Source organism: Eschrichtius robustus, chromosome 15 (assembly GCF_028021215.1).
Source record: "Eschrichtius robustus isolate mEscRob2 chromosome 15, mEscRob2.pri, whole genome shotgun sequence".
Taxonomy (NCBI): Eukaryota; Metazoa; Chordata; class Mammalia; order Artiodactyla; family Eschrichtiidae; genus Eschrichtius; species Eschrichtius robustus.
In genome coordinates, this window is record NC_090838.1 from 93,024,280 (window position 1) to 93,049,142 (window position 24,863).

The 24,863-nt window shown below is 51.3% G+C and overlaps 2 protein-coding genes across 2 annotated transcripts; both read left to right on the forward strand.

The window, feature by feature from the left end:
• The first annotated feature begins 3,181 nt into the window (after positions 1-3,181).
• Positions 3,182-16,588, forward strand: LOC137777419 (collagen alpha-1(I) chain-like). The gene is made up of 7 exons (XM_068564181.1): positions 3,182-3,208; positions 4,366-5,349; positions 6,054-6,694; positions 13,604-13,761; positions 14,588-14,784; positions 16,095-16,370; positions 16,412-16,588. Exons 1-7 carry the CDS (start codon positions 3,182-3,184, stop codon positions 16,586-16,588), a joined length of 2,460 nt encoding a protein of 819 aa, XP_068420282.1.
• A 20-nt stretch (positions 16,589-16,608) lies between these two features.
• POU3F3 (POU class 3 homeobox 3) lies at positions 16,609-18,120 on the forward strand. Its single transcript, XM_068564581.1, has one exon. It carries the CDS (start codon positions 16,609-16,611, stop codon positions 18,118-18,120), a length of 1,512 nt encoding a protein of 503 aa, XP_068420682.1.
• Positions 18,121-24,863: the final 6,743 nt, after the last annotated feature.

Here is a 24,863-nt window from a genome sequence, read left to right on the forward strand (position 1 = left end):
AAAATAGTCTATAGACCTAATTACCAACTACAATATAAACATTGTCCTCTCATATTTTTGTCCCACACAGAAGGTAAAGGGACTGCACCTTTGAATTCAAATTACACAGAGAAAATTGTCCTCCCTAAAAGACCCTTGAAAATGTGTTCAGCAGATGTTTCCAAGTCAGAGCGTACAGGATTCTAATTCATTAAATGTATAATGCTAACATTTTAATCCATTGCTAAATGTAAATAACTTTAGCAATCCCAGTTGGACTATTTAACATTAATTTAAAGTATTTTATAATATGTGTGTGTCTCCTCTCATGGGGCTAAGTAGAAAGGTGAACAATTATCTAATAACTTCAATCAATGTACTCAGCCAAACCTGGAAAGTCAGCCCCCTCCACTCTCTTTATTTATATCTAGTAACTGCCTCACCTGGAGGTCCATTCAGGTGTGTGTTCCATCGGTACAATGAGGAATCAAGCAAGATCTTCTATAATTTGTTGCTAGCTTACAAATTTAATCACTATAGATAGCCAATCTAGACTGTTCAAATTTCACTCTCTCTCGCTCTCTTTTTTTTTTTTTTTCTTAATAGCTAGGCAGAACGAAGAGCAGCAATGCCTGAATTCTTCAAATAATTAATTAAATTCTCTGATTTATTTTACCTTTGGTAGACATTGCCTGGTTCTCTCTTTAAAAGATGCTAGCAGTTGGATGAGGAAAGAAAATAAATGTTTTGAGAGAGCACAGATATATCTCACCTCGATGTGTGTCACTAATAGTGTCTAAACAGTGAGGCTGAGTACCTGAAATCCCCCTGGGGGTCGCTCAGACCCTCACTAAAGCAGCCTCACCCAACTGCTTACAGACTTAAAAAAAAGGCGGGGGAGAAAAGGCAGAGAGGGAGGGAGGGAGGGAGGAGAGGAGAGAGGAAGAAAATGGTTAGTCTATGAAGCTGGAGTTTAAATTTATTAAGAAGATAATTCACTGTGAAACTGGTTTCACAGAGTAACTTGCTCTCCACCAACATCTGAGCAGTTTTCCAACAGCCTGGTTGGCTATGAAACTTGATATCTGTCAACATTTTATAGTTGCCCTGAGTTAATAAGCTTTTTCCCTTCTTTTCTGTAACTGACAAATTTTTTAAAAATTGGATCTTGGATGCCTACATGCTAGCGAGTTTTATTTGCTATATTATAGTTCTGTCTGCTTTTCGGCCACAGAACACCGAAGTATTTATTCTTACAAATCTTTCTATATATGTAACTTGAGCTTACTAAAACAGTCCTTTACTCACTTCATTAATTAAATCGACAGAGAATATTCTTTTACATTTTGGAGTGAATGACTCTTTATCCAAATTTTTGAATACACGTTGTGCAATTTTAGATCATTATGTAGCCTATGTCTCCTTCTATCATACCACACCATCAGATAGAAAACTTTCTAAAATAAAAGACTAACTTATTTTTACAGTTGATTTTAAACCCCATCTAGAGTAAAATGTTTTTACTTCTTTCCAAGTAATATTCTTTTTTAAAAAATTTTTCATGTGTGGTATTTCCATCATTTTAACTTTAATTTTTTTAAGAAATTAAAAAACAAACCTCAAAAAGCACTTGGGCTAAACTGATTTTTATTTTCACAAGCTCATCACTAATATTTAGACACCACCGATGAGTCACCAGTCTTTGAAATACTCTGAAATAAACAAGCAATAAATTACACGTGGGAATAAATGCCATCATAAACACCGTATATGTTTTTCAGTAAAGAAATACACATTGACATAAACATAGGAAAGCCCACAAAATATTTTGTAATATCAGTAAAAATAACTCTCATTACACGAGAGAGCTCCTTCTATCACGGTCTTCAAGAAAATTTCAAAACTTTTTCATTTTGATTCTTTTTATCAATGAGGACAAATAACTTTTCAAGCATAACCTTCAGGTATAATATTTCTTTACATTTGCTCAGCGCGAACAGGCATTTGGATTCTTGCCAATGTATTCATTTTAACTGTATTTCTTATTTCAACCAAAAAAAAAGTCTTTGAAAATGCAAAGATTCAAAATACTATCTAAAATGAGGCAAATAAGTAAGATGTCATCCCATATGACACAAATCATTTCAAGGATAAACATATGCCTCCAACTTGCTTTTCCATTTCGAATTATCACTAGACTACTGAATGTCTTTTAATGACATAAAGGCCTACAGAATTAAACTACTTAAAAAATGTTTTCTTTACAGCAGAATGGAAAATAAAACTAATGCTCTTTTTCATTGTGTGCCGAATTGAATTTTTGTTCTAAGACAACAGTATTTAATTTGCAGGGAAAAAAAAAGATGAGAAGTACCTGAATTTAGATAGAATGTTTATATTTTAAATTCTAACGTATGGTGCCCTTTTTTATTTTATGTAAAATGAGTCGTTTATCGTATTTTTAAATGGAGCGTGCTGAAAATATTAATACTGTGCATGGATTTTTTTTAACTGACTCCTGTGGTGTCATCTACAGCTGGCACAATTCAGATTTCAAAAGAAATTTTGAAATTTTTTTCAATAGGCTTAAGATTTACTCACTCTTCCTCTTATTTTAGGACTATCTGTTATAGAATGTATTGTTAATCATTGAAGTTTGGTATAGTACACATGGGCATGTTATATGCAAATGTATTCAGTTGGGGTATGTATATATTTTGTTATGTTATGTACATAAACATCTACCCTCGTGCATATGTATATTTACATCATGTATAAATATGTGTATATTACCAAAGGGTCCTATACTGAAGGAGGAGGAGAAGCTTCCAAGGGACTGCCATACAATATTTTAGTTAACTGTTAACTGAGGCTGTTTTCTACGAAAGTAATTAGGTTTCCTTTTTTTCACAGTCCCAAAGGTGGGTGTTTATAGACATGGTTTACTTATTACTGTTTTCCAAAAGGCTAGTTTTTTAATCTTATGTCAACATATGCTTTAAATAAATTAGTGGTGCCCCCCCCCCTTCACCTTGCCCTTCTCTTAGGAAGGCCTATGGGCAAACAGCTTGATAAATAATTCAAAGAAAAGCTGAACTTTGAATCCAAAAACTAAAGCTCATCCTGTTAAACATTGACATTTTACCATTAACCTTCCTGACCAAAATTTAGCTGTCTATACATTATCTTATGAAAAGGAGTGATGGAAATAGTATCAAGATACTGGCTGGTGAGGGTCTCTTGAGGTGAGTGTGAGTAAATTTTACTCAGAGCCTTTCTCCAGAACAGGAGGTCTTATAGTGAATTGTGGCTAAGAGTTAAACCACATAATGTCCATCTAAATCCAAGAAGCAAAGACATATATACCAATGGTGTTTCCAAATTAGTGAAAATCCCCAGATGCAAACATTAGGACAAAAAGAGGACACTGAAAGTATTTATAAAGTTTATTTTTAGGATCCTCTGAAAGTCACGTTATCAAAACTACAGTTGGGCAATTGGGTTCATATTTTCAGTGATGGAGAGAAATATTTAGCCTTTTTCTGAATTCTCTCTGCCCTGTGTTCCCCCTTGACACTTGAACAATTTGGATAGGCTAGTTAATGTTGTAAGAAGGAGGAATTTCATTGGGCCCAAGTTTCCTTCTATTAGTCTGCTTTCCTCTTTTCTAATAAGAGATAACTGACAGCCCTGTTTTGTATGAAATTATGAAAATCAGAGATTGGAGGAAAGGAGAGTCATTATTTCAGAACTGAAAAGATGTGGGTGTCTGCACTCCCCGCCCCCCCCCTCCAAAAAAAATTCCCATCACTGGAAAGGAGCCCGCAAACTGGCTGGCTGGTCAGCTAAAGAGACCCCCAAAAGTGATTTTCAACTGGTTCCTACCTCCACCCTATGCCTCCAAAAATAATAAAAACAACCTCCACGCAAGCCCCTTTGAAGGCCAAGACCGAGAGGAAGCAGATACACAAGCCCCTGAAACGTGGCTTCCCAGTGGGTGAAATCCCGTCTCAAGGGCAGGCAGGAGCCTGGAAAGGCTCTCGGTCGCATTTCTCAGCGGACACGGTCCCTTTCGGCTCACCCTCGCTCACGTGAGTCCGGGGGTCCGTGAACATGCCGGGACCCCAAGAGGGATCTCTCTGGGGCTCAGAGGGGATGGAAGGCGGAGGAAGGAGACGCCCGCGTGGGGGGCGGGGGGGCTGGCAGATTTAGATCTCACGGCTGCACCAGAGCATCGCTCACCGCCTCCTGCCCTGCCCTGCGCGCGCACCGCACTCCCACGCACGCCGCCCTCGCACACACCACACACACACAGCACCACGCACACCGCACCTGCACACACGCACAGGCACACCGCTCCAAGCCGCTCTCCTTGCCGCTCCGCAGGGGAGCCCCTCCCGGCGCCCGGCCCTGCCCCGCGAGCGGACAGCGAGGCTCCCGGGACTCCGGAGTCCGCGGGCCGGGAACGAGGCGCGCGGCCGCCGACTCCGGCAGGGGTTGCCCGGCGCCGACCCGAGAGGGGTCGGGAGCGGGGAGGAAGGGCCAGGGAGGGGTGACCCGGCGCGACCCCCCACCCCACCCCCGCTCTCCGGCCGCCCTCCTGCGCCCTCCTCCAGCCGGCTCTCCCCCCGCCCCTCCGCCGGCAGCTTGCGTGCGGGGGGGGGGGGGGGCGCTGGCTGTGCGCGTGCGCGCGGGCCGGGCGCGGCCGTGGGCAGCGCGGGGAACCCACGCGGCCCGGCCACCGGCGGGCGGCGCGGTGGCTCCTCCGGCGCCGGCCTGCAGGGGGCGCCGCGCTCGCGGGGCCGCGGCCTCGGGCGCGGAGGAGGGGCCGCGAGGCCGGCGCGGAAGCGGTCTCGGCCGCGCGTCTCTGGAAGGTCGCGCGGAGTCTGGAGGCTGGTGCTCGCCCGCAGGACGGGGACGGCGCTTTCCCGCTTGTCACCAGCTAGTCCGCTCTCGTGTCCCGCGGCCGGAGGGGGACGGGAGCTGGCCGGGGAGGTCTCCTCCTGGCCGGTGGGCTTTGCCTGCCTGCTCGGAGCTCTGGGTGGGGAGGAGAGCTCTTCTTCTCTAGTGCACGGCCGCGCCGGGCATCGGAAAGTTTCCTACCAGCTGGGGGACGGAGGCGGACCAAGTGCGAGCCTGCTTACAGGCTGGGACGACCTGAAAGTACCAGAAGTGTCGCCGGCCAGCCGCGCCCCCGGCTTCCCCAGCAGTCACCCCCTTTCCTGTTCGGGCGGGCCCTGGGCCGGGGGCCGGGGAGACCTGGCAGTCCCGCCGCCCGCCCGATGGGCTTCGCGCCGCCACCCACGGGGACTGCCCGCCCTGCAGCTTCGCTCGAGGAGGACGGTGGAGCCACGATCCCAGAGGAACAGAGTCCGCGTCCTCGCAGGGCACCGAGGGGTCTCGATCCGGCCCAGGGCCTCTGCAAATACTCCAGAGGGGCGCCCGGGCCAAGAGTACCCTTGGAATAGAACCTCGGACTCCGGGGTGTCCACGTCCCTTTCTCACTTCAGAAGTTCACCTGAGCTTGGGGTGGTGACTGTCCCCCGTCCCGATCGATACGGACCCAGCAACCAAGGCCAAAGGTGTGCAGATTTTTTTGTTTAAGACCCACATCATATAAACGTGAGATTTTTTACCAGGCAGCACAGATTACTTAAAGCGTACCATTTCTCCGCGATCCAATTTTATTAGGATTTACTCTCATTTGTGCTCGGCTTCTCTGGGGAAATAATGCTTTGATTAATGTAATCCTGGCCCGGGATCCGCCACATGCCCCTCGCCCCTCTCCCAAGAGAAAGGGCCTGTTTGACAAACAATAACAGAGCAGCAACTCTTGCAATCTGCCCACACCTTTGGGGGTGGCTAGGGAGAGGGTGACACACGATCCCACGCCGTTTGCTAAAGGCAAGGGTGAGAGGAGGGAGCGGGCTGTGCGAGGGACGAACTTTCCAGACGCGGAGCCGCGGGCCCCGAGGCGCGGGGGCTCCAAGGGAGGGCCCCGGTGGGGTGCGCGCGTGGGTGCCTGTGCGCGCCCGCCCACTGGTCGCTCCGGCCGTCTGCTTCTTTGTCCCCAGCCACAGGCCTCGGCGACGGGGATCTGCGCGCTCCCCGTGGGCAGCCCCCGGACCCAGGGCGCGTCCACAGAGCCCACGCGCGGTCCCAAAGCACCTCGAGAGCAGATCTTGGGGGAGAACCGGGCACCGACCCGAGGCGCCCCGCAGCCGCCAAAACCTTGGCCAGAAACCTGGAACGCGGGGCCAGATTCAGCGGCTCTCCTCCCGCATCGATGCCTGCGCCCCTCCAGCCGTGCACACTCGGACACAATGCGGATCCGCCGCGAGCCGCGCTCGCCCCTGCGGCAGGCGGAGAGCGGGCGCCCCTTTCCCTCTCCCCCTCCTCCCGCGCCGCCCGGCCCCCGCCCCGAAGGAGAACAGCTCAATTACGAAAAGAGCGAAGGCAGGAAACCCCAGGCTCCAAGGCGCCCGCCGACGCTCCTCTGGTCCCCGTCCCCGTCGCCCCGTCCCCACCCCCAGCTTCCCCAGCTCGGGGCGGGGGGCGGGGGGCGGCGGGGCGAGGGGTCCTGCCCTGCTCCGCCAGAACAAAGCCCGCCGCGGGAGCCCGCGGCCGCGCACCGAGCCGGTGACAAAGGCGGGCGGGCGGCGCCGAGCTCCACGGCCGCGCTCCGCCGGCGGCGGGCGGGAAGGAGGCCTGGAAGGTGGGGTGCGATGCGCACCGGCTGTTCCTGGGCTGCGGCATCTCGCCGCCTTGTCCCCGGTGCCCGGTTAGGGTGACTCAGCGTTTCCCTCGTCGCTGGTCCGCACCCCGTCTGGTCTCTCTCCCCTTTGTGCCTCTGGCCCCGCGCTCCTCGCTCTCTCCCTGCTTTCTCCTCCACCTCACTCCTCCTCCTTTACTCCCTCTCCCCTGGCCTTTTTGCTTTTAATCGCTTTCCATTTTTCTTTTTCTCCTAGAAAAGCAATGCTAATTCGACTTCTGAAGGCCGCTCTGGGTGTTCAGATAACAGTCTCAAAGTCCTTGCCGGGCAGTGTGTACGGAGAAAAGGGGAGCAATGGGTCCTCTTCATTTTATTATGCAAATTGTGCTCTCAGTAAAATAAAACGCAGTCTACGGAAGCAGAGCTCGGCCCTGGGACCCCCAGAAGCCGCCGCCTATTCGAGAGAAGCCGCTTCGGAGGGCCGCAAACCACAGCAGGGGCCAGGCAGGGGGACCCTGCGGCTGCGGAAGAGAGACCCCCCCCCCCAAAGCAAACCTTTCTAGGGAACGTCCCAATGTGACTTCCTAACCCTGGATAGGAATCGCTTGCTGGACCCTAGCACTGACATCCCAGTGTTTTCGAATTTTGGAGACTTGAATAGTCAATGTTTTTCCAAGTGAAGTTTTACTTGTTTCTGCGATGTGAATTTCAAATAAAGGGAACAGAGCCTAAGCCATTTGGACAACAGACGCCTTGACTTCTGGAGGTTTTTTTGCACCCTGATATAATACTAAATTAAGAGCTGAGGGCTGTCCAACACCACTGTAAGCTTGGGATCCTCCCCTTGGGCTTTGTTGAGAAACCAGACTCCCTACCTGAAATCTGGGGGGAGGAGGTGGGCCTTCAAAGCTATAATCAGACACAGAACTTTTAACTGGGGACTAACGAGCCCCAGTTGCATGAAGCTACGATGAACAAGGTCATTTAGTTCTACCGCCAAAAGTCTCTTTGCCAGATATTTTTAGTGCTGGAATTTTATTGCTGCAAACCACAGAGTATCCGAAGTATCAGTTATCTGTGAATATTGGTACTGGATTTTAAAAGTGAGCAGAATAGCCACCCTTGAAGACCCCCTAAGGCTGACAGTCCAGGGCGAGCCTAGGGAGGGGGCAGGGCAGTGAAGTGGGAGCTTCAACGTCAACAGGAGAAAAGACACCACAGAAGCATCACTGGGGGGAAATGCCCAAAAGAGCAGCCTTCAGCCTGATGAGCTGCAATCTGCACCCAGCTCCTCAGACAATAGCTAAATTCAAGTGTTAAAAAAAAAATGTAAAAAAACAAAAAAAAACAAACAAACAAAAACCAGAGGCACTAAAGTACAAGAATTGCTTTCTGGTGTGCTACAAAGACATCCATCAGGAGGCTACCTGGTTCCAACCCAGAAAGGAGAAACTATACAGGGAATCTGGGGGGTTCTGGGCAGGGCGTGTCCTCAAGGAAGAGAGGAGAGTTCATTCTGTTAGGGCCACAGGCTCAAAAATATCCAACCACCCCTCTGGCAAAGCTGAGTTAATATTTTGTTTTTAAAAACACAGACACAAAAACACCAAGTTGACCTTGGAATATTTTTCTAGCTAGACATACCCACATGTTTTTGTTAATAACTCATCATCATCACTCTGGTCAATCAGCTGGGTTCTCTGTTACCTAGCCCTGTGAATTTAAATTCCAAGAAGACCACTGTTGGTGGGGGGAGGTGAAGGGGGACAGGCAAGAATAGTCCATCCCATTGTGTCAGCCACGGCTTCCCTAGCGATTGGTAGCTTTCATTACCAGACTGGTCAGGTGCACGAATGCAGCTACAGTGAGCAAACCGTTGGAAATGGGTTGTTTTTAAAGCATACACTTGATTACCAACTTATCATGCCTTCTTAATTTAGATTCCACAATCTGAGATGGTCTGTAGTTTAAAGCTGTCCTATAAGCATCAGAAGTAAAGCTTCTTACTTGAGGGTGAGAAATCACAAGTGTCTGAATTTATCATTGCTCCTTGCAGCCCATCTAAGAGAACTAACTGCTTGCTCCTTTCCTGCAGATCAGATAAATCAGTTATCAAAGTGATACAAAGAACTAGGAGGAACCACCGGGACACTTCCAAAAACTTAGCAAGACCAAGAAACAACCCACCCACCGCCAAGCCAGATGACAAATACTCATTTCCACCCAAAAGCCACCACTGAAGAGCCCTTTCTTTGGATCTAGCACACAGTGTGGATTGTGAGTATGCAACACATTTTAATTTGTAAATGCTAATGGCAAATGTGCTTCTGCACTGCCACGATACCGGACGGAGCACCTTATCATTCTCAAATGGAAGCAAATGAGTAAATACCCAGTTTGTATTTTGTGCATCTGACCCAGGTAATGTTCTTCATTCTCTCTTTTGGCAAAAGCAATTTCACCATCCCCAACAATTTAAAGTCTGTAGCTTTGCCCAGCTCTTTGGATCTTAATTCATACCCAGTTTGATTGTTTCCACCTCCAAATCATTACAGAATGCTAACGCGGTCTCTATAATATGCCAGTTCTCAAATTAACTTGTTGCTTTACCCAGAATTATTATTTTCTATTTCCTTTACTCGAGGTAACCTAAGATTGTAGATATCATGAGTAGCAAGCTTTTTTTTTCTTCCAGGTTTTTTTTTTTAAGTAACTTTATAGAAAAGGAACATACGAAGCAGCCAAGATAGTAACCATCCCAGATCTCATGAAAAGTGATACCAAAAAGTACGCTCCCAATATGTACAATTATTGCTTAACTATTATTTTACAAAATGCCTGGCTGAACAGAAAAGTGCCCTTTCTCCTGAATAATTTTAAAATGCATTTAGCAGCCCAGGGCCTGCCAAGTAACCTAGAGCTTTGAGGCATTGGTCTAGTGCGTGTGGATCTCCCCCAGAAGTCTTTTGTCTGAAATGTCCGGAGAGCTGAAGAAAAAGCCATGTTTGGGTTCAAATTACACGGTTTCTTCCATTTCCCACTTTGTGTTATTCGCACAGACCTGACAGTACATTTCCTGACTCTAAATGTGAGAGCTCCTGGATAAAAATCATGGACTTAATATGTTTTTTAAAGTGTCTCCTTTGCATACGTTATTCCCATAATCTTTCAGCCCTCCTAGATGAAATACCACTTAAATCCAAACCTTGACTTTTTCAAGTTAGTTTCAAAGCAAAACTTCTGGCTGGAACCTGGCTGGCTTGGAGTAGAGTTCGAAAGGATAAGATGTCTTTCCTGCTCCTCCAGAGGGACGGTAGAGCCTCCAGCCCGGGGCCCTTCCTGCAGGCTCGGTGGCAATACTCACAGGTGTGGGGAGCCGCTGAACAACGGAAGCCAGCTCCCCACTTCCAGCCACTCATGGCTTCCCTTCCTTAGGCTCTCCAAATCTCCTTGGGAAAACTGTTAGTGACAAACTGACTAATTCCTCAGAACCGGGCAGGATTTGCCCTTCACTATTTTAGGAAATTTTCCACGTATCTTTTCATCCTTCCCCACAATAAAGTTCAGTCTTCCTTGGCTGTATCTAAAAATCTCTGAGGCGGAAAGCCTGTGCTCTCTTGAAACTTTTCTGCAACTGTGTTAGGTCATACTGTGCCAAAAAGTTTCAAGCCCACAGTGACCTCTCAGGGATGGCGATTTTGTATTTTCCCTTTTCCCTAACAAGCCTTTCAAGGATAAATCCAAAATCTTTCTACAGCCAGAGGAGGTATGAAGAATTAAAGGAGCCATTAAATATCAAATGGAGTAAAAGAGATCCAGGACGCCTTGACTGAGTCTCCAGGAGCTGGATTTTTATTTAGAAGTCAAAGCCTGCATCAAGTTGAAGAATGTTCACTATTTAGTAGATAATATCTTTAGAATGTATTTTTCTCTTCTTGACTGTTTCCCAACCCGAAAGCCAGCTTCTGAGGTAGCTTACTACATACCCCTAATAATTTTGTAAAGTGTTTTTGCTTTCACAGCCCAACTCTGTTTTCCAGACTTACATCCACTCTGCGGAAAGAAATGGAGGAATACTTTTCTGAACTGTTTTTCTTTCGGGGCCATTTCACAGAAGGGGCTGGGTGGGAGATGGGGGGGACTCACTGCCCTATTTTAAGGCGCTGTGCTCTGCAATGAATTCACTCCTCGTTGTGAATATGCATAGAAAGGTAGGGGCATTTGTTCCTTTGGCAAGTTTGGAAGAGCAGATTTGCTTTTGAAACAGCTGCATTTTACACGGTACCTGCTAAGACGAGTCAGTGCGCCCCCTGCTGACAAGCCAAGAGTGCGACTCCCGAGCACTTGCAAAGTTTATTTTGTTCAGTAAACCGTGTCATATAAAATTAACAACAACCAATAAAATTAGCTTATATGTTTCAACTGTAAAAGTCCAAAACAAAATAAAGCTAGTTTTGGTGGCGCTAGAAATCTCTATCTCGGCTTCTTCTCTTTGGCTGAGCCAAGGTCCTTTTATCTAAAGCCCAGTGCACAAACATATAGCTTAATGTGACCAGTGTTCTTCCTTTTCTTTTTCTCTCTATGGCAACCAATATGCTCTGCTCAGAAATGTTCCCCATCAAGGAAACAAATGATCTTCAGGGAGCAGCTCTATATGGCATCTGGTCCAATGGAGCACAGAGAGTTAACCTCAGTCAAAAGCGACGCTGCCAGGCACGCAAAACAAGGAGCGGAAAACTGGCGATTCTTACCCCCTCCCCAAGTGAAACCTCTTCCTCCTTCCTGACAAACCATTTCATTGATTTGGCATCAACTGTTTCCAAAGAAATTACAAATTTCAAATTGCAAGGTGTTCCGGAGACAAAAGTGCAATAATATTCCAGCTATTTGATTCTCACCCCCTCACCACCCCAGACGTGACTTCCTCTAAAAAGAACAAAACCAAGAACCTTTTAGAATCCTCTCCAGCCCATTTCACTACAGTAAGGAAGGTTCTCACATGGGCTTGGACTTGGCCTAGCTATTTCCTCCAGCCGTATTTCTCAAATTAACTGCACCTAGCAAGCAAGGCACCCTTAATTTTTACAAAACCCAGGGACAGTGGCGAGAGTCGGAGGGGTGAGGGGTCAAGGCCGGCCGTCAAAAATAGAAAACAAAGTAAAACACTATGCCACGCTAAAGCTCCAGCATCCTTTGGGAATAAAGTGTAAGGTGTCCTGGTTAGTTTTGATTGATCACCCTCTTTCTGATGGCCTTTCACTACCGAGCTGGGAGACTGCAGCTTGCGGCCAGCTCCCCAGACGCGGCCTTAACCAGGGGGGCACCGACTTCCTGCCACTTCTTCCTCCCCTGCCTCCTTCTTCTGCAGCTCTCTGCCCTCCCTTTGCCAAGCCCCCCTCCCTCACTCCATCCCCCTGCTCCCAGCAGGAATCCCTCACCCCAATCCCAGGCAGGCACACGTAGTTCAACACATCAGCATTGGCTACAGAAAGGGGGTTTCTTTCCCTCTAGTCCTGATTCTCTAGAAAAAAGAAACCCCAAAGCAAGAAATATTTATAATACTGCGTGCTTCGTCATCACTTCTTTTTCTAGGGCCTTTATATTTCCCTGACAATCAACAATTAAAATTAATATCACTCTCCTCCTCCTCCCCCCCCCCCAAAAAAAATAAGTAAAGTGCCTTGCCGTGGGGAGCTTTGGAATGAGGCCATCGTTTTATGTAATATTTTAGCAGGGTTGGGTTTTTTTAACTCTCCCCCCAACACTCTTTCCCTTCCCTCCTTCGAAACAGTTGCCCTCTCTTGTCCCAAGCGCTGGAAACAAGCTCCCAAACCTACAAAAGCATAAATAAACCGGAAAGGAGGGGCAGAAAAGAGAAAGCAGGGAAAGAAAATGAAAAACACTTACCGAGCAAACTTCCAACGTTAGATTTTAAAATAAATGAAGATGTTTCATTCAAAAAAAAATAAATAAGGTGACTGGGGTGGGGGGAGGCATATTCTCAACTCCCCAGAAGCGGTGCTTCCTTAGTCTTGCCTTTCCAGCGACTCCTCTAAGCCCAGCTCTCCACTAGTCTATTATTTTCACCAAAATATATGAAAATGTATGCAAATGAAAATCAGCACTAACTGTTCTCCCCTTGTTATATACTTTGGATTTTTTTTTTTTTCCAGACAAAACAATCACACTCGGCAAAGGGAGGGGACGGATGGGTGGGGCTGGGGAGCGACTGGAGAACTAAGTACGCGAAGGGGGAGGACGAAGGGGACAGAGCTCGGAACAGAAGTGTATTTCTGATTTCGAGGAGCACGGCGTTTTGGGGGGCTTCCCGTACGCGCACACACACCCTCCTTGAAAAGAAAGTGGATGTGTGTAAAGTGGATAGCAGAAGCGCTATCACGTTTCATCAGGCCACCTGAGACTGCTTTTGAAAGCGTGTACTGTGAAATTCATAGCAGTAATTTAGACAAAATCCTCACTGTATATTAATGAAAGGGGCCCCATGGCTCTGTTCCTATCCTCCCCATTCAGTGTAAACAAAACCACGAGACTCTCTCGGTTTTTGAGCCGGATCCAAGCAAAATCGGCAGGAAAGGAAAACATGGGGTGCTGGCACCGACTATTCAAACGTCTGCACCTGGAGATCTCAGATTTATTCAATGAAATCTGTGTTCCATCTTTCATATATACATATACGCATACATAAATATAAAAAGGATCCTTAGGGGGACGCACAGGGAAAAATCCGTTCTGTCTGGGGTTTGGTTACCGCCGCCGTTCAGGTCTATACCTTCGCAATAATGGAATCACTAAAACCTACCTACGAGGGCATCTCTCCCCCCGGCACGCAGGAGCTGGACCAGATCCTACACAAATGCTACGCGCCCACTGTTCATCTCGAGATCTCGCAAGGGCTGCGTGTCTGCGACTGGGCTGGAGAGCTCCGGCTCTGAGTACCCCTAACTGCGCTCAGCAGAGGAATTATTCGCGGGAGAAGGGCAGCCCCGAGCACCCCGGCGGCTCCGCGTCTGCGTCCGGGGCGGCGGGCAGGGCCGGCGCAGCGCGGCCGGGTGCGGGGTGCAAGCACACGCACACTCATTAGGGACGATGTATTTACTGAATGTCCTAGTCGGGTTAGTTCATTGGAAATCCCCGAGGAGGGTTCAATTTGCCCTTGTTTTCGTGGCCACTTTCTCTTTTTTCTTGGTTCGCTGAGGCTCCTCTGTGCAGCGTTTCCGCTCGGCCGCTTCCCCCACCCCCTCTTCTCCCGCCCACCCCGCGCGCTCCCCCTCCCGGCCCCCTTAACTCTTTCCGCCGGGCTGGGCTGAGAACGCGCTCAGCGCCGCCCGCCGCAGACCCTCCGAGGCCAGAGAGAAAGAGAAAGCCCCAGCGTGCCCAGGAATAGCGAGCAGGCGAAACACCACTAATAACGACCGCACCGAAATAAAGAAATACACACACACGCACCCGCACACAGTGTGAGCGGTGGAGGGCGCGGCGGGCGGATCCGCTTCCTTAGGCCGCTCCCGCTGCCGCAGGCTCCCCGACGCCTTTGGAGGGCGGGGGGAGACACACTGACGGTGTGTCTAGGGGGGAAGGTCGGCCGAGCGCTCCGCCGCCCGGCACCCCAGGACTCGCAAGGGCACGCGCGTTCCTCGCCGGAATCCCGGCGGAGGGGGCGGGGGAAGGGAGAGGCGGGGGTGGGGAGCGCGCTGCAGCCTGCGGTCCTTCTCGCACGCGCGGGCCCCGCGCTGGTCCCGGGCTGCAGGTTTCCCAGACTATGGCATCCGAGAACTTAAACAAAGGGGGCCGCCGCCGGCGCGAAGCAGCTGCGGAAAGTTGCGGTGGCGGATTTCCAAGGAGCGCGGCCGCTACCCAGGCTCTCGTCGCCGCCAGCTCCCCCTTCCCACCCCCGCCGAGGCGGGGACGGGGGCCGGCTGGTGGAGGAGCAAGGAAACTTTGAAACCACTGGGGACACATCTGCCTATAGGTATTGGCGTGAATGGCGCATCCGTGCCGGGCGCGTTACCGATCTCTGGGATGGGGTGGGGGGCGGGGAGGACGGCAGCACAACGCGGTACCAGGTGGAGTGGGTAGGTTGCTGTTTTTCATGATTTTCCCCTCTACTTTCTCCTTCGGATCCCCGCCCGCCCGCACGCCCCCCCCCTCCTTTCCCTTTCTTCCCGCCCCCTCCCCCTCCCCCTCCCCCTCCCAGACCTATTGAGATGCCCAGAGCCACGGAGGGAAAGCCTACGTCTCGGCCGGACACTAAGAGTTAAGATGTGGCGGAGGGGGTGGCGGAGGAGGGGCGGGGAGGAGAAAGTGGCGAACCGGAGGGAGGCGGCGGGGGGAGGGGGGGGGACGACAGATTTCCAGCTTCTACGACGCTCTGCCTAAATTAAAAAGCAACCAATCGGAACGGCCGGAAGGGGGGCCGCGCGTCCTGAGCCAGTCATTCCGGACCTGCCAATCACCCAGCGGGTAGCCAATCAGCGGGGACCCTGGTGCTCGACTTCCTTGTATTTGGGAAAGTGCAGTGGTGGGTGCGCGCTCGCGGCGGAGGGTAAACATTCGACAGTCCCCGCTCGGAGAGGGAGGGACAGAGAGCGAACTGTCAGATCCGAGCGGGCGGGCGAGAGGGCGAGAGAGCGACAGCGAGAGAGAGAGCGAGAGAGGGAGGGAGGGAGAGGGGAAGAGAGAGGGAGAGCGCGCGAACCAGGGCGCAGAGCGAGCTCCCGCGGCAACTCCGCTCCGGCACGGCCAGCGCCAGCGCCGTCGGGGCAGCCTCCGAGCCGTGCGTCGTGCCACTGGAGTTGGTTGTGTATCAAGGATCCCCTATATGCACACACACACCTCCACCTCCACCAGTGCACTCTTCTTCCTCCTCCTGCAGACCTCTGCTGGGAAAAAAATAAAACACCAACCCCAACCGTCAGCAGCAAGGTAACCGAGAAACTCGACCTCGTTTTTCTCCTGTTCAATTTTTTTCCTTGTTATATTTGTCTCCTAATTTCTACCCAAAAGGAAAGATGTCGCATCAGACTGTGACTGTTGCGAGGAGAATGAAAAAGGACTGTTGTTTCAGAGGCAACCACGAGCTCCGGCAATAGCAACTTCAGAGAAATGCACCAGCGCCAGAAGTTTTCCTAGGACAGAACAAAACTTGAAACGAGAGGACCGGAGGGGGAGAGCAGGAGCCAGCCTCTCCTCTCCGCACGCGAGCAGCCAGCATCACCACGCCTTCAAGGACAAAAAAAAGTTTTACTACTCCAAGGGGAGACGAGTGAGCTGCGTTCCTGAGGAGGCGGCGAGGAGCGGCCGGTCGCCGGTCGTCCACGGTTTGGTCCAGAAGAAAGGAGTGGCTGCTTTCTTTGTTGCCTCCAGCGAAACCTCCACTTAGCAGGTGGACCGAGCCCCGCGCCCCGGCAGAGTCCGCGCTCGCCCGAGGACAGGAGGAGGAGCGCGAGCCGGCGCGCCCGGCCCGGAGCCCCGGCGCAGGCCCGCGCCCCGCCCGGCGAGCCCCGCTGGAGCGAGCCGATCGCGCCGGGGCTGGGGGGCGGCCACGACCCCCCCTGAGGGGGGCGGCCACGGAGCGCGCCCCGCCGAGAAGCGAGCCCCCCTCCCCGGAGCGCGGCTCCTGCGGCGGCTGCGGCGGCGGCTGCTGCTGCTGCTGACCAAGGCCGGCCGGCGACCCCCGCGCCCTGCCCAGCGGCCTTGCAGCTGCAGCCGGCGGCCGCGGCTGCGGCGGCGGGGGCGGAGGCGGCGGCGGCGGCGGCGGCGGGGCCGGCGGGGGCCCGGGGCGGGGGCGGAGCGGGGGGAGGCGGGGGGGCGCAGCGGCGGCGGCGGCGGCGGCCGCGGCTGCTGCTGCGGCGGCGGCGGCGGTGGTGGCGGCGGTAGGGTGGCGGGAGCGGAGCGGGATGGCCACGGCGGCCTCTAACCCCTACCTGCCGGGGAACAGCCTGCTAGCGGCCGGCTCCATCGTCCACTCGGACGCGGCGGGGGCTGGCGGCGGCGGGGGCGGCGGCGGCGGCGGCGGCGGGGGGGCGGGCGGCGGCGGCGGCGGCATGCCGCCCGGCAGCGCCGCCGTGACCTCGGGTGCCTACCGGGGGGACCCGGCCTCCGTCAAGATGGTGCAGAGCGACTTCATGCAGGGGGCCATGGCCGCCAGCAACGGCGGCCATATGCTGAGCCACGCGCACCAGTGGGTGACGGCCCTGCCCCACGCCGCCGCCGCCGCCGCGGCCGCCGCCGCCGCCGCCGTGGAGGCGAGCTCGCCGTGGTCCGGCAGCGCCGTGGGAATGGCCGGCAGCCCCCAGCAGCCACCGCCGCCGCCGCCGCCGCCGCCGCCGCCCCAGGGCCCCGACGTGAAGGGCGGCGCGGGGCGCGACGACCTGCACGCGGGCACCGCTCTGCACCACCGCGGGCCGCCGCACCTCGGGCCGCCGCCGCCGCCGCCGCCGCACCAGGGCCACCCCGGGGGCTGGGGGGCCGCCGCCGCCGCCGCCGCCGCTGCCGCCGCCGCCGCCGCCGCCGCGCACCTCCCGTCCATGGCTGGGGGCCAGCAGCCGCCGCCGCAGAGCCTGCTCTACTCACAGCCCGGGGGCTTCACGGTGAACGGCATGCTGAGCGCGCCCCCGGGGCCGGGCGGCGGCGGTGGCGGCGGCGCGGGCGGCGGCGCCCAGAGCCTGGTGCACCCGGGGCTGGTGCGCGGAGACACCCCCGACCTGGCCGAGCACCACCATCACCACCACCACCACGCGCACGCGCACCCGCCGCACCCGCACCACGCGCAGGGACCCCCGCACCACGGCGGCGGCGGCGGCGGCGCGGGGCCCGGACTCAACAGCCACGACCCGCACTCGGACGAGGACACGCCGACGTCCGACGACCTGGAACAGTTCGCGAAGCAGTTCAAGCAGCGGCGCATCAAGCTGGGCTTCACGCAGGCCGACGTGGGGCTGGCGCTGGGCACCCTGTACGGCAACGTGTTCTCGCAGACCACCATCTGCCGCTTCGAGGCCCTGCAGCTGAGCTTCAAGAACATGTGCAAGCTCAAGCCGCTGCTGAACAAGTGGCTGGAGGAGGCGGACTCGAGCACCGGCAGCCCCACGAGCATCGACAAGATCGCGGCGCAGGGCCGCAAGCGCAAGAAGCGGACCTCCATCGAGGTGAGCGTCAAGGGCGCGCTCGAGAGCCACTTTCTCAAGTGCCCCAAGCCCTCTGCGCAGGAGATCACCAACCTGGCCGACAGCCTGCAGCTCGAGAAGGAGGTGGTGCGGGTCTGGTTCTGCAACCGGCGCCAGAAGGAGAAGCGCATGACGCCGCCCGGGATCCAGCAGCAGACGCCTGACGACGTCTACTCGCAGGTGGGCACCGTGAGCGCCGACACGCCGCCGCCGCACCACGGGCTGCAGACAAGCGTGCAGTGAAGGCCCGGGCGCAGCGCGGAGCGGGCCGCCGCCGCCGTCGCCGCCGCTGTCACGCCGCCGCCGCCGCCGCCGCCGCCGCCGCCGCCGCGGCCGGCCGGGCCGGGCCGCCCTCCCCTCCTCCCAAAGACAGGCCTGCCCGCCCTCGGGGGGAAAGGAGAGGGACGCACCGAGGAGACGTTGTTTGAAGTCCAAGGAAGGAGGGGCGAAACAAACAAACAAACAAAGCCTAGAAATGCCCAGACTGTTTTATATACACGACCGTGGCAAAACCGGAAGAGAAAAGGGGGCGATCGTGAGATCTCGTTTCTACTCTGGTGGGGGCTCGTTTTGGGGGTTTCTTTTTAAAGAAGGGTGAAGATGCCTAGCGCCCCAAAACTGCGCTCGCGAGGCTTTTCCCACCCTGAGAAGTCCTACGGGGCGACGGTGGAGAGCACTTAGCACCTGCCTCGTCCTATCCTCTTAAAAAAACAACAAACAAACATTTGTTTAAAAAAAAAAATCCCCCTCCCTCCCACCTCTTCCCTCCAAAGGGCCGCCCCCCCCGCCCCTCGCCTCGAGAGATCCACCGAAACTTTGTTTCCTGGGAGCGACCAGAAAGCAGGCAGAGGCACCGGGTTTAATCAGGGGTGACTCTGTGCTCCCGGACCCTGTTGTTCTTGTCCATATCAAAGTCATTTGGGGACAAACAAATTGACTATGAAACGGGAAGGAGAAAAAAAAAAGAACAATCTCTGGAAAACAAGAAATATATATATATACATATATGTATTCACAGCTTCTGAAATTAACAGACTGATAGCAAAGCCAAAAGAAAAAGAATACGTATCCTCAAAGTAACCTTGGAAATAAAAGCATCTCGAAAGAGCAGAGGAATGGGCGAGGGAGCAGGGGATGTCCAGCGGCCAGTGGGAGAGGCCCCGGCGAATCCGGGCGCGGGCGGGCGGACAGGGCGCGGAGCGAGGCCCGGCATCCAACCCCGGCTTATCGGCTGCCGCTCCGATGGGTGGACGACGCCTAAAGATGCCACCGCTAATATTTTTTTTATTAATATTTTTTATTTTTTATTTCTGGACTGACTCAGATCAAGGGATTTAGAAAGACAGCACTTCTCCGGACTCTTCTCCTCAATCCGTTGCCAACTTTGATTGAATGGGTGCTGTGGATGTGATTATATAATACTGCCCTTTCCAAGCAGTGTTTTTGGTAGGTTTTAATAAACAGACTTTTCAAAAGACGGCAATATAGAATTGTTAGATCCGTTGTTGATCTAAAAATATTTGCTTTATATTTTCATTAAATGACTTCTTTTAATATTTTATTCAGAATACTTATGAACTGCTGCAAAACGGTAATTTATTTTTCCCCAGATCTTGTATTACGTGTTTTTTTCAGACGAGCACAAATCAAAATGAAATGAAAATATGGACAGTTGCTAGGTAATAAGGGTATCTTTTGATGTGATCATTTGATTGTAATTTAATTTGAGTAGTGATTCCATAAGAGCTGATCGAGAAAATAAATTTGTTAGAATGAAATAGTCTGTGTCTGATGCATAAACACTGTGTGGGAAGAAGAGAGTCCTTTAGAAAATATTTTTTTACAATGCAAATCCTTAAGGGATAGAGCTGAGGAAGCCGTCAGCTCCACCTAAGGTACATTTGCAAATCTAGAATAAAAGGCAATGACAGAAACCGCTGGTAACTGACAAAGTAGTCACTCCTTGTTAGTCTGTTAATTTCACAAAATTTGTCCCTCCCTTAATTTTAGTGGGTGTTTTTAGTGTTTTTAGGTGAGATTGTCTAAATGCTAGTCCTTTTCTCAGAGATACCTGTGTCCTTTATCATCTTTATCAGAATGTTGGACTACATCCCCAGTAAAAATGTGCCAACTGGTTACTAATGGTGAACACAGAGTCCCTCACCGCCACCACCAAAGTTTAGCCTCTCTTTTCCCTCTCATCTCCCCTCCCCCACCATATTGCTACATCTCTTTCCTCTTTTTTCTGAAGACTAATAGTGGTAAAGAATAGCTTACAAGGCGATGAAATCTTTTTATATCGATTACGTCCCATTAATAACTATATGTAATTAAGTTTAAATTATTAAGCCGTTTTGGGGGGTGGGTTGTTTGGTTTGTTTTCTCTATAATGGAAGAATGTAGTTCTAAACTCCTGATTGTGGTCCACACTGCATTACCCTCAGTGTGATCACCAGCTCAGACTTAAGATTCTACATTTCTGTGTTTCCGTCTTTCCCCAGTATGATTCTATATTTTCTTTACCGGTGCTGGGGGTTTTCACTTTTTGATCACTCTTTAGATACACCCTGCAGAGCGGTCACATTTATCAAGTTAATGTATCAATATTTACAATGTGGGAAAATGAAAGTGTAATGCCTCAGGTTGTAAGTAACGAGACGCAAAAGGCTCTGCTTCCTTGAGTCCCTTCGTATTGTACTTTAAAAAAAAAATAGTATTTGGGGGTGATAAAGCAGTGATTTTGTAGATTAGTTTCCCCCTAATCTCATTGAGCTGTCACTCACTTTTTGCGTCTTCTCTCATCTTTACTCCCTCTCCCTGTGATATCAATGCAGGGGTTAAAAAACCCGGAAAACTGTGAGAGCAACAAGGAACAGTTATTTCTTCCAGACAGACCCTGTGTCACTTTCATAAATCAAGCCCAGCCAGATGGCCGTGTATTGGGTTGCATTATTTTAAACACCAAATCGTACTAAAAATCACAATCATTTTGATTTGTGAAATCTGAAAAAGGCCATATTTATTAAACAGAGAGCAGGGAAAAAATGAAAACAAGAAACCACAATTTACTTTTCTTTGCCTTCTCGTTTCCTATTTGTCTTGCTATTGTAATCTCTTTGCCCAGCATATTTACAACCTGGAGTGGGGGGGTGGTGACAAACTTTATCATTTTTTGAGGGTCTACAGGGGCAAGCACGGAAGGCCTTATTGGAAAGCTGAGGACCGGGTGTGGTTGTTTTTATAGGGTGGGTGCTATTGGCGCGTGAGATGAAAACCTATGTTCCCTACAGGACTCGTAGTGGTTGATGAGACAGAGAATGGGTCTATTTCAAATGTTAGGAGGCATTTGCTTACTTGATTTGGCTGACAACAAAAGAACTAACATTGGATTTCACCCTGTTTTCTATTAAAAAGTAACCTTTGCTGTTTACTTTGGAAGAAGCTCTGATTTAGAGGTAGCAGAGTAACTTAGAGCAGCTGGGAAAGCTGGCCCATTTTATTCCATTATTTTGTAGTTTTTTAAAGTGAGCTCATGCTTGCACTCCATATTTTTTTAAAAAAATCAACCCTTTGAATGTATTTACAAAATGAAATTCATGGTTGGAAAACAAGTGAGGGCAGATACAACTGAGAGGTTTTGTGCTAAGGCTTATATTGTTACACATGTAAATAATGAAAATATTGTTATATATCACCAGATCTTTTTAATGAATTTGGTCATTGTGTTCCTTTGTAGCGCAAGTGTCTTGTGCTTCGTCAAGTGTTCGTTTGTTTCCTCCATTTCAGCCCACCCCCTCCTCCCCTTCCAACTCAGAGGAAAGTGACAAAGTTCTGTTCCATCAAGCTGGCTAATCCCAAGCTAGGCCCATTTATAGTTTGCAGTCTCCCGTGGCTTCTGATCAGTTGTCCAAGCTACAGCCATCTCGTTCACCCAACCATCTTCCCCTGCAAGTCTGGGCGATAAATCATTCAAGGTGTATTTAAAATAGTCACTTTGCTGTAGTTGCTCTGCCTTTTTTTTTTCTTTTTTTTTTTTTTTCTTTAAGTACTTAGCCAAGGACTACTTCTTTGTTCCAAAACCGTACTATTCGTTATTGATCTTAAAGATTCCCTTTGCTTCCCTGTAGCCCCCAGTGTACGCTCGTTACCATGCTCATAATCTGTTTTGTATGAATGGTTTTCAACATCCAGAGAATAATCAGTTCTAATATTAAATGCAGTCTATGCTATTGATAGTTTTATCGATAAGTGTAATATTTTAAATAATTTTAACAATTAAATTTGTTTTTTAAATTATATATTTGTAAAGTATTTATCCTGTTGGAAGCAACAATATATTGTTGTATTTATTCGTTTATTTTTGTAATAAATGATCAACCTCTTCAAGCTAAATCAAAAATGACACTTTTATATATTTATACAAAATGCATTTTAAGAGATGGCCATATTTGCACCAATTTGTATGTAAATAGAGTAAAGATCCATCAATAACTTGTAGCTTTCAGAACTAAATTGAAGGAAGAAACATTCTCTCCACACTGAGTTTAGTTTGCCCAAGTTCCAGGGTAATTAATCAAACTCTAAAATGGATGCAACAAGTATTGGCACTGGATGCAGACTTGAAATTAATTATTTAGGAGGTGGACCTGGTTTTTTTCAAGGCAGAAGGATAGAAATGAGAGAATTCACTTCTTTCATGGATTGCACATGGCTGACTGGACCTATTAGAACAGATGCTATGTGGCAGTGATAAAACCTAGTACCTGGCTGTGCTCAGATGTCTGTGGTGGGGAAGGGTGTGGAAGGAGAGTTAAAACTTTGAAGTTATTGGTGACCCAGAAGCAAGGTGATGTAGAAAAAAGAGTTGTGCTATGGTTTTTTGAAAAAGTAGATCCTCTTAAAATGGCTCTGAGTGAAGAACGGCTCTCTCCTGGTCCTGTTACTAACAGCAGAAGCAATCAGTGCAGGTGTACTGATGGTGGTCGTGGTCGTGGTCGTTGCTGTGGTTGAGAGTGATACTTGTAGGAAGTGTAGGGGTCACCTCTCCAGCTTTCCAAATTCTGTAGGTCACTTGGTCATCTCAGTTCCTCAGAGCGGCTGTTCGAGGGCCCGAAGGTCACCCACGTGACCTCCCGGCTGCTGGAGCCCCACCGTGGGCTTGATCTTGATTTCAGTGAGGAAATCGGAGGGCTCTGGGTTTGCCTCCTGGACTTTCCAACCTAGGAAAGGAAGCGGCGGGGAGGCTGGAGGAGACGGGTGTGGGCGGGGCGGCGGAGATAGCAAGAGGGGTACTTGTGTAATCAGATTCTTTGATTCTGTTAGCCTGGCTCATGGCCTATTAATTAGATTACTGTCTCTTTCATTCTTGATTTCACATCCGTGTTTGTTCCTGTCTCCTAAAATGCGGGCGCGAGCGTGGCGAGCAGGAGCCTATGATGTCACTGCCGGCCTGCGGCGGCCGCCTGGCCTTCTGGAGGGCTGTGGGCTGCGTTCTGTATGAGTCGGATCTTCCTCGAGGAAGAGTCCTCCTGGAAGTGACCTCAGAGGGGTCTGCGAAGAGGGCAACCGGCGTGCTCGCGGCGGCCGGGTGTGCGCGCGCCGCGGGCCTGGGGGCGCGGGCGCTGGGAGGGGTGCGGCGCGGGGTCGCGGCCTGGCCCCTGCACCCTGGGGTGCAGACGGCTGGCTCAGGTGCAAGGTCTGCCGCAGGTGGAAGTAGGAGATCGGAGGAGCGGGGGAGGGTGGTGCCGGCCCCAGGCCGCGGGCTTCAGACGCCCGCCTCCCTCGGGGACGCAGAGCGGGGCCCGGCGCCCAGGTGGGGCGGTGGCGCTCGCGGGGCGGGGGGAGGGTGGCCCGACCCTGCCCGGCCCGGCTCTGCCCGGCGGCCCGGCCGTAACAGCTGCGGACAGTCCCACAAGCTGTTTTCCTCGTGGCGACCATTCAGCAAAACGCACGATCCTTTCTCAAAGATTTAAATTTCGCGGATGAATTACCATACACCGGTTGCTTAGCAACTAAATTCAAGCAGGGCTAAGAATATGCAAGCTTTTTGTATTCTCATTAATAAAAATGCCACTCTGACACAGCAACCCGACTTTGGATCACTGCAACTTCTGTAAAAGCCGTAGGAGAATACAAACCGATCCTGCCATTTAATTACAGATCAAAACGGCTTGAAACGCGATGTTTTGTTCATCTATCTTCCTAAAAGCGATGTAAAAAATAACGGCTTTTCAAGAGCAGTAGTAAATTCTTTTTTTTTTTTTTTTTAATGGAGTTGTCTATCGGGGTTACTGATAATGGTCAACTGAAACTTTTTGAAACAGGTTGAAATATCCCCCTTCATCAGCATTTCTTCTCTGTCCCTCAGCCCCCATCCTCTGCTTCTGCGCTCCGTCCCCAGCCTGATAATAACAATGATTATCATAATTCCGGACCGACTCAGGCCTCGGGAGCCCTAGAGACTAAAGGACAGTTGGCAGAGCAATCGACGAGGCCGGTAGCTGGAGAAAAGCTAAGAACTTGAGGAGCGGGACGCGAACTTGTGGAAGTTTCCCGGGTGGGCTGGGGGGCGGCTGAGCCCAGCGCGGCTCAGGCTCCCGGCGTCTGGAGACAACTTCTGGGAACACCAGGGTAGAAAGGTCTGTTGCGCTCTGCTCCACGTTTGCGGATTTTCCGTTCTGGGGCCCGGCCTGCTCTGCCGGGAATTCGATGACCGTGGAGCCGAGAAAGCTGAGCTCAGGGCCTGCAGACCGATCCTCTCTGGGGCCCACGCCCGAGGGCCCTGGAGGAAAAGTAAAGACGGAGCTGGAGCCCCTGGTCTCCAAGGACCTGGGTCGGGGCCAGATACCCGGGCCTGGGGCCTCCATCGGGGGCACTGCGTGTCCCTTCCCGAAGGGTGCCGCGCAGGGAGGGGACGCACCGGCTCGGAACAGGCTCCAGCCCTGGGCTGCAGTCCGAAGAGGGGGGCGGGGAGCAGGGGTCAGCGG

Bases quoted from the DNA above. Each gene is read 5' to 3' on its own strand.
- LOC137777419 (XM_068564181.1), top strand. From the start codon at position 3,182: ATGGAAATAGTATCAAGATACTGGCTG. The intron at 5,350-6,053 runs GTCCGCGTCCTC...CTTTGTCCCCAG, and splicing joins CACGATCCCAGAGGAACAGA to CCACAGGCCTCGGCGACGGG. The intron at 13,762-14,587 runs GTGCGGGGTGCA...CGTCGCCGCCAG, and splicing joins GGCCGGCGCAGCGCGGCCGG to CTCCCCCTTCCCACCCCCGC.
- POU3F3 (XM_068564581.1), top strand. From the start codon at position 16,609: ATGGCCACGGCGGCCTCTAACCCCTACCTGCCGGGGAACAGCCTGCTA.